We start from the raw sequence: 7,200 nt of genomic DNA, 5'->3' as shown, positions 1-7,200 counted from the left end.
CGCGTGATGATCATCCACGTGGCGAGCGCCCAGTTGATGCCGGTCCATGCTGCGGTGCCTGCGTTGAGGATAAGATGCGTCACATAGCCGTGTCTAGATGTAAAGGGGGGGGGGGGGGGGGTGATCAGTGGCGGGCGGAGACGTGGTCAAGGCTGGGCGCACCGTTCGGTGATGTCCTTGGCGCAGGACAGCACGCTCGCCATGCTGCCGAGATCGAGCGGCACAAACTCGATGCGCGTGCCAGCGACGAAGCGCCGCCGATACACGCCGCGCGCACGCGCCTCTCTTGCGGCGAAGCTCAGCGATGCGCCGTCGCCGTCGCGCGTCTCGTCGTATGTGTCAAGGGCCTTGGGCGGCGGCAGCGCAGACGAGGTGGCGCCGCTGGCGAGTGCATCCTGCGCCTGGCCCTCGGCCGTGGCGGCCGCGGCGGCCGCACCGCGCCGTCGGCGGCGGCGGATGCTTGCCTCGACGGCCTGCGCCGCGAGCGCCGGATCGGCGTCCTCGTCGATGCTGCCCTTGGGCAGGCGGCGGCTGCGCGGCGCCTCGGTCGGCTGCGCCTCGTCGGGCAGCTCGCCGAGCGCCTCGAGCAGCGCCATGAGCTCGCGGCGCGCGCGGTGCGCCTTGACGGGGTTGCGGCACGCCAGGACGAGCGTGCAGCCGTGGGGTGCGGCGAACGGCGACGGCAGCGCGGCCGGCCCGTCGCGCAGGGCGAAGCGCGGCTCCGTGTCGGACGGCAGCGGCGCCGAGAGCTGCACGAGGAGGCGCTGGCACGTGCCGAGGCCGACGCCGCTGTTGGCGCCCGTGACGACGATGACGGGGCGCGGCGGCGCATCGGCCATGATGGCGATGGGTAAGCGAGGCGGTGTGGTGGGCAATGGGTATGTCGGTGGTGGGGCGATCCAGGGGGCGTCGGGCGCGCTTTCAGCTGATGTGCGGCGCGGCGCTTCTCGTGCGAGACGCTTCGCGCGAGAGCGGATTCTTCTCAAGCCGCTGCTGATTTCCGCGTGTGCTGCTCTTCCGGCTGCACCCGCTCCTCTTCTTCCCCACATCCACCACCACCCACCATGTCCGAGTCGAAGATCACTGCCATCCTGTCCGTGTACGACAAGACGGGCCTCGTCGAGTTTGCGCGCGGGCTGAGCGAGCGCGGCGTGCGCCTGCTCGGCTCGGGCGGCACGGCCAAGCTGGTGCGCCAGGCGGGCATCGAGATTGGGTGAGTGCAGCAGAGGCAGGAGGGGCCAACACTGGCGCTGACATATGCCCCAGCGACGTCTCGGACATTACCAAGGCGCCCGAGATGCTCGGCGGCCGCGTCAAGACGCTGCACCCCGCCGTGCACGGCGGCATCCTCGCGCAGCTGGGCAAGGAGAGCGACGTCGCCGACCTCGCCTCGGCCGGCTTTGCGCCCATCTCGATTGTCGTGTGCAACCTGTACCCGTTTGAGGAGACAATTGCGCGCGAGGGCGCCACGCTCGCGCAGGCCGTCGAGGAGATCGACATTGGCGGCGTCACGCTGCTGCGCGCCGCGGCCAAGAACCACGAGCGCGTGAGCATCCTCTCGGACCCGCGCGACTACGAGGCGTTCCTGGCGAGCTTTGGCGAGGGCAGCGCCGAGCTGCGCAACCGCCTGGCCTTGAAGGTTAGTTGGGGGGTTTGCGGTGCGGCGGTGTGGACTGACGTGCGCTGCAGGCGTTCACGCACACGGCCGCCTACGACGCCGCCATCAGCGACTACTTCCGGCAGCAGTACGCCTCGGGCCAGGCTGCGCAGGTGCAGCAGCTGCCGCTGCGCTACGGCGCGAACCCGCATCAGAAGCCGGCGCAGGCGTTTGTCACGGAGGGCGCCATGCCGATCACGAGTGAGTAGCAGCCGAGATAGCGGCATGAGCGTAGCGTGACCCGTGGCCGTGGCGACGAGCGAGCGAGTCGGTTGCTGCTGGCCGCGTCGTCGACGGCTTGGCCGATCCCCGAGACTCAGGCGTGGCCCACACTCCAGGCCTCGGCACACCAACGCTGACTCGCGCGCCGCAGCACTGTCTGGCTCGCCGGGCTACATCAACCTGCTCGACAGCCTCAACGCCTACGCCCTCGTGCGCGAGCTCGCCGAGGCCACCGGCCTGCCCGCCGCGACGTCGTTCAAGCACGTCTCGCCCGCGGGCGCCGCCATCGGCGTGCCGCTCTCGGCCGTCGAGGCGCAGGCGTGCTTCGTCGACGACCTCGGCGAGCTCTCGCCGCTGGCGTCGGCCTATGCGCGTGCCCGCGGCGCCGACCGCATGAGCTCGTTTGGCGACATTATCGGTCTCTCGCACGTGTGCGACGCGCAGACGGCGCGCATCATCGGCCGCGAGGTCAGCGACGGCGTGATTGCGCCGGGCTACGAGCCGGCGGCGCTCGAGATTCTCAAGAAGAAGAAGGGCGGCAAGTACTGCGTGCTGCAGATGGACGCCGCCTTCCAGCCGGGCACCATCGAGACGCGCCAGGTGTACGGCGTGTCGCTGCAGCAGCGCCGCAACGACGTCAAGATTGAGCCGTCGCTCTTCACCAACCTCGTGTCGGCCAAGAAGGACGTGCCCGAGCAGGCCAAGCTCGACATGATCGTCGCCACGCTCGCGCTCAAGTACACGCAGTCGAACTCGGTCTGCTACGCGCTCAACGGCCAGGTCATCGGCCTCGGCGCCGGCCAGCAGAGCCGCATCCACTGCACGCGCCTCGCGGGCAACAAGGCGGACAACTACTGGCTGCGCCAGCACCCGCGCGTGCTCGCGCTGCCCTTCAAGAAGGGCACCAAGCGCCCCGAGAAGAGCAACGCGATCGACCTCTTCGTCGAGGGCGTGCTCGACGGCGACGAGATGCAGGGCACGCAGGAGCGCACCGAGTGGGAGGCCGTGTTCGAGCAGGTGCCCGCGCCGCTGAGCAAGGCCGAGCGCGCGGAGCATGCCAAGGCGCTCACGGGTGTGGTGTGCAGCTCGGACGCCTTTTTCCCCTTCCCTGGTGAGTAGAGAGCAAAGCGTAACAGAGCGAGGGTGGGGAGAGGAGGGAGGGTGGAGGGGCAAGTGCGGGGGCCGGCGTCGGATGCTCAGCCGCGGCAGAGCTCGGCTCGGGCGCCAAGTGAGGCGGAGCATGGCAGTCGCAAGCCGTGAACCGGCCGTGGCAGAGGTCTCAAGCGCGGCAGAGCATGACAGTCGGATGCTCCAGCCGCGACAGGCAGAGCATGCCGCTTGAGAGCCGTCATCGCGACAGAGCCGTACTTCTCGCACGCCATGCACGGCAGCCTCTGGATCTCAGACGTACGGCTGTGGACCTCGTGTGCGGCGACTGCGGCAGGACATGGCTCGGCCGCGGCGACTGCGGCAGAACACAGCTCCCACTGAGCTCATCGCTGACGCTGCCCCTCCCGCAGACAAGTGCGCAGCTGCGACAACCCCTCTGCCTGCGCCACCGGCTGACGCCCCCTCCACAGCATCCACCGCGCCGCCCGCAGCGGCACCTCGTACATCGCCGCGCCCGGCGGCAGCGTCATGGACGACGCGTGCGTGCAGGCCGCCGACGCGCACGGCATCGTCGTCGCGCGCACGACGCTGCGTCTCTTCCACCACTAGACCACAGTCAGAGTGGTGCACTGCGGCGGGGAGCGACGATGTCGGGGAAAGTGACGCACGGCGGGGCGTGGCGAGTGCGCAAGGTGTGGTCTTTGCGCAGCGGCGAGACGGCGTCCGTGCTGAGGTGCAATGCATAGATGGACACACGAGACGTATCGAGGGCGGCCCCTGCTGGGCGTCGACGGAGGAGTGCATTGGAGGATTGCGAGCCAGGGCACTGCGCAGGACTTCTCTGTGCCGTGCCGCGAGCGTGTAGCGACCGGGCCTAAGGCAGCGTCGAGCGCCGAGCAGCACTGAGCGCAGCTACTGCAGCGTGATGGCGAGCAGCGCCGCTGAGGATTCGCTGCCGCACGTCGGGCACAGCATGAGGGTCCGTGAGTGCGTTCCGGGAATGCACTGGAGAAGACTGCTGCTGCGCCGGACTTGCGCTGCTGCCATGCCGTGCACGTAGGCCACGCTCGCGGCCTAATCCGTCAGCTGGGCCGTGCACGCGGCCTCCATCAGCTGGGCCGTGTAAGCTGCCTCTCTCGCAGCGGAGGCCGTGTGTGCTGCCGCTGCTGACGCTCTCCAGCAGCAGGCTGGCGGCGTATGACATCTCGACGTCGCTGTGCACCTCTTCTCTATCGCAGCGCCGGTGTCTTGTGCTCGCCCCTCCGTTCCATCGCCGCCCCACGCAACAGCATCTGAGAGCGTCTGCCTACGTCGTGCGCATCAGTCAGCCATCCCTTGTTTCGGCTAGCTGGCTCTCGCACGCAGGCAGAGCGTGTTGGTCACACCCCGCAGCGCACTCCTGATTGCCTTCACGGCGCTTGACATCAGCGGCGGAGCTATTGCGGCACCTTGGCGGCCCTCTTTGCTGTGCGTCGTTCGACATCGCAGCGCTTGACATCAGCGGGCGAGCTCTTAGCTCTGCGTCGCTTGCCGTTCCCATGTCCTGCCTCGCGCCAGCACAGCGTCGGGGCAGAGCGCGCCAGGCACGTCAAACGCTCCCTGACTTTGCTGATGCCGGTGGCTCGAGCGCCTACGTCTCGCGAGCCACAGCGGCAGAGCCAAGCCAAGCGCAGCGACACGTACACCGCCAGGCTGTCCTCGGCGCAGCGGTGCTCAGCGCCGCTGTGCACATCGAGGCTGCACCAGCGCCGCAGCTGCGCCGGGCATCAGCAAGGCTCTGCTCTGTTGCCGCGTCAACATCTTTCTGCCGCGTTGACAGCTCGCTAGCAGCATCAGCGCGCTCTGAGAGCGTGTCAGCGCACGTCGACCGCTCAGCCGCACTCGGGCCGCTTGTTGCAATGTATCTCTGCCACGCTCGAGACGACAGCCGTTGCGGACACGCTCTGTGCCGCTTCGCTCATCTGCTGGGCCTCGAAGCCGCGCTGCAGACGATACGCACGCTCTGAGCACAGCGCAGTATCCACGCACAGCATCACGCACGCGGTCTGGCGGCTGCGGCTCGGCGCCTGGGCACCGTCGGGGCAGCCGACCGTGGCTGTGAGGCGACATAGCGCCCAAGCTCACGATCCGCGTCGAGACAAGCGTGCCTTGCGCTGCCTCGCTTGCCTGGCGGCTCGGCAGCCTCTGCGCCACATCGGGCTGTTGATTTTGCATGCGATGCGCCTGCAAGTGATGGGAACGGCCACGCAGCGGCTGCTCAGAGGAGAGGCAAGCGAGGCAGGGGTGCTCGGCAAGGCACGCGCTGCGAGAAGCACACAGCGACGCCTCCTGCCCTTTTTTTTGCTGCAATATTCCGTGATGCTCTCGATCTGCTCTGTGCTGCCCAGTGCTTCGCTGCTGCGTGCTGTGGCGAGATCTGCTCGCTGCGAGCGCAAGCTGGAGGGAGAAGAATGAGCACGGCGAGCGTCGCGCAGGCGCACCAGGCGTGGGAGCAAAAGAAGGGCAGGCGCCGGCCCCTGCCAGCGCGCGGCGCCGTCGCGCCGCACTTCCGTCCCACCTCCACCTCCCTCCCGCCGTCCGCCTCCGCTGCCGCTTGTCCATCTCGACCACGCTCGCCCACGCTTGCCCACGCTTGCCCACGCTTGCCCACGCACGCCCACGCACCCAGGCCTCTCGTCCGCTACGACGGCGGCGCCACGCCAGCTGCGGCGCACGCCACGCCGACGCACGCCACCGCGCCAGCGCGGCTCTTGCGCCCCATGCTTTGCGCACGCTAGCACAGGTGAGTAGACGCTGGCGCAGGCACGTGCACGCGAGGGTGAGAGGACTTGGCAAAGGCAGCAATGCGCGTATGCGCAGCGACGTGCGTGATGTGCGTCGTTGTGCGTGATGTGCGTCGACGTGCGTGATGTGCGTCGGGCGCAGGGCGGAGCAGGACAAGGGCGCGGGGCATTGGGCGCGGGTCAAGCAGCTTGGCGACGTCAGGCTCGGGCTCAGAGGGGGCTGGGTCTTGAGCAGCACATTCCAGAGTCGAGCAGCACGGTTCCGCCGCCGTCCGGCTGGCGCTACAGTGGCGAGGTGGCGTCATGCAAGCGGTGCGTCGTCGTGGTCAGGCTCGGCGAGCCGGCGATGTGAGAGTCGAGCGGCACGGCGACCAGTGCCGCGCAAGCAGCACGTCGTCGCCGCAAGAGTCAAGCGACGTGTTGGCGTTGCCGTTGTCGGGCTTGTGCTCTGCTGTGGCGAGTCGGCGTCACGCCAGCGGCTTGGCACGTCGGCGTTGCGCAAGCTGCATGTTGTCGGCGTTGCGCAGGTGGCGTCGCGCGAGCAGCACGTCGTCGTCGTTGCGCAGGTTGCGCGTCGTTGGCGTCGCGCAGGTGGCACGTTGCTGCAAGAGTCAAGCGGCACGGCACTCAGGGCGTGGGTCGCAGCAGGTGGCGTCGCCGTCGTCGTCGGGCTGCATGACGCGTGGCTCGGCAAGTCGGTGTTGCGCCGGTGGCACGTCATCAGGGTCGGCGAGTGGGCCTCGAGCGAGCGGCACGTCTTCCTTGCTGCATGCTGCGGCGTTGTCGTCGGGCTTGGCCTCTGCAGTGACGTGTCGTTGCGCAAGCAGCACGTCGGCGCCATGAGAGTCAAGCAGCATGTCGGCGTCGTCATCGTCAAGCTGGCGCGAGCAGCATGTTGTTGTCGTCGCTGCCAACAGGCTGCATGTTGCGTTGCCGTCGTTGGCTCGGCGAGTCGGCGTCGCGCAGGTGCACGTTGCTCCTGCTGCCTGGCTGCACGTGGTCTCGTCGTCGTCGTCGTCGGGCTTGGCGAGTGCCGCGCAGGAGCATGTCGTCGTTGAGGTCCGGCTCAGCAAGTCGGCGTTGGGAAAGCAGCACGTCGTCGGGCAATCAGGCTGTGGGTCGCGCCGCCGTCGTCGTGCTTGGGCTCGTCGTGCACAACACTGACACTCCCCATCTAGCCGTCGCCGTTGCCAGGACCTGCCTGCGTCTCGTCATCGTCCGCGCCACTCGGCCGCACGCATGCACGCACGCCTGCCGCACAGCGAGGCCAGCACTTGGCGCAACGCGCCCTGCTGCACCTCGGCCGCTCAGGCCAAGGGGTCTCGGCTCGGCACTGGCGCGTCTTGGCCGCCGTGACGCGCGCGGCGCCTCTTCGAGCGGACCGCCGCCGCCAAGTGAGTAGATGACCCGCACCGTCGAGGCTTGTGG

General features: G+C 68.7%; 3 protein-coding genes across 3 annotated transcripts in view; 2 read left to right on the top strand and 1 right to left on the bottom strand.

Annotated features, from left to right (window-relative positions):
• FA09DRAFT_363485 (hypothetical protein) overlaps positions 1-883 on the bottom strand; it is a 2,074-nt gene extending 1,191 nt beyond the window's left edge. Inside the window, exons 1-2 of the mRNA XM_025745596.1 lie at positions 163-883; positions 1-93 (exon numbers count right to left, since the gene is read on the bottom strand). Of these exons, the coding sequence (XP_025594888.1) occupies positions 1-93; positions 163-839 (770 nt within the window). The 5' untranslated portion in view covers positions 840-883. The remainder of the gene's footprint in view (positions 94-162) is intronic.
• A 143-nt stretch (positions 884-1,026) lies between these two features.
• FA09DRAFT_332736 (AICARFT/IMPCHase bienzyme) lies at positions 1,027-3,605 on the top strand. The gene is made up of 5 exons (XM_025743582.1): positions 1,027-1,213; positions 1,267-1,639; positions 1,690-1,858; positions 2,031-2,994; positions 3,460-3,605. Exons 1-5 carry the CDS (start codon positions 1,065-1,067, stop codon positions 3,596-3,598), a joined length of 1,794 nt encoding a protein of 597 aa, XP_025594887.1. The 5' UTR covers positions 1,027-1,064; the 3' UTR covers positions 3,599-3,605.
• Positions 3,606-5,538: 1,933 nt separating this feature from the next.
• FA09DRAFT_170112 (hypothetical protein) lies at positions 5,539-7,193 on the top strand. The gene has a single exon (XM_025739288.1). It carries the CDS (start codon positions 5,898-5,900, stop codon positions 6,828-6,830), a length of 933 nt encoding a protein of 310 aa, XP_025594886.1. The 5' UTR covers positions 5,539-5,897; the 3' UTR covers positions 6,831-7,193.
• Positions 7,194-7,200: the final 7 nt, after the last annotated feature.

This window comes from Tilletiopsis washingtonensis (assembly GCF_003144115.1).
Source record: "Tilletiopsis washingtonensis strain MCA 4186 unplaced genomic scaffold FA09scaffold_28, whole genome shotgun sequence".
In the NCBI taxonomy this organism is placed as follows: Eukaryota; Fungi; Basidiomycota; class Exobasidiomycetes; order Entylomatales; genus Tilletiopsis; species Tilletiopsis washingtonensis.
The sequence above is the reverse complement of the archived record's forward strand: the minus strand, read 5'-3'. Positions and strand labels throughout refer to the sequence as shown.

What these genes read in the sequence shown, in the direction of transcription:
- FA09DRAFT_332736 (XM_025743582.1), top strand. Translation starts at nt 1,065, where the DNA reads ATGTCCGAGTCGAAGATCACTGCCATCCTGTCCGTGTACGACAAGACG. An exon ending in GCAACCGCCTGGCCTTGAAG is followed by an intron (nt 1,640 to 1,689) that starts GTTAGTTGGGGG and finishes CGTGCGCTGCAG; the next exon opens with GCGTTCACGCACACGGCCGC. An exon ending in GGGCGCCATGCCGATCACGA is followed by an intron (nt 1,859 to 2,030) that starts GTGAGTAGCAGC and finishes CGCGCGCCGCAG; the next exon opens with CACTGTCTGGCTCGCCGGGC.
- FA09DRAFT_170112 (XM_025739288.1), top strand. Translation starts at nt 5,898, where the DNA reads ATGTGCGTCGGGCGCAGGGCGGAGCAGGACAAGGGCGCGGGGCATTGG.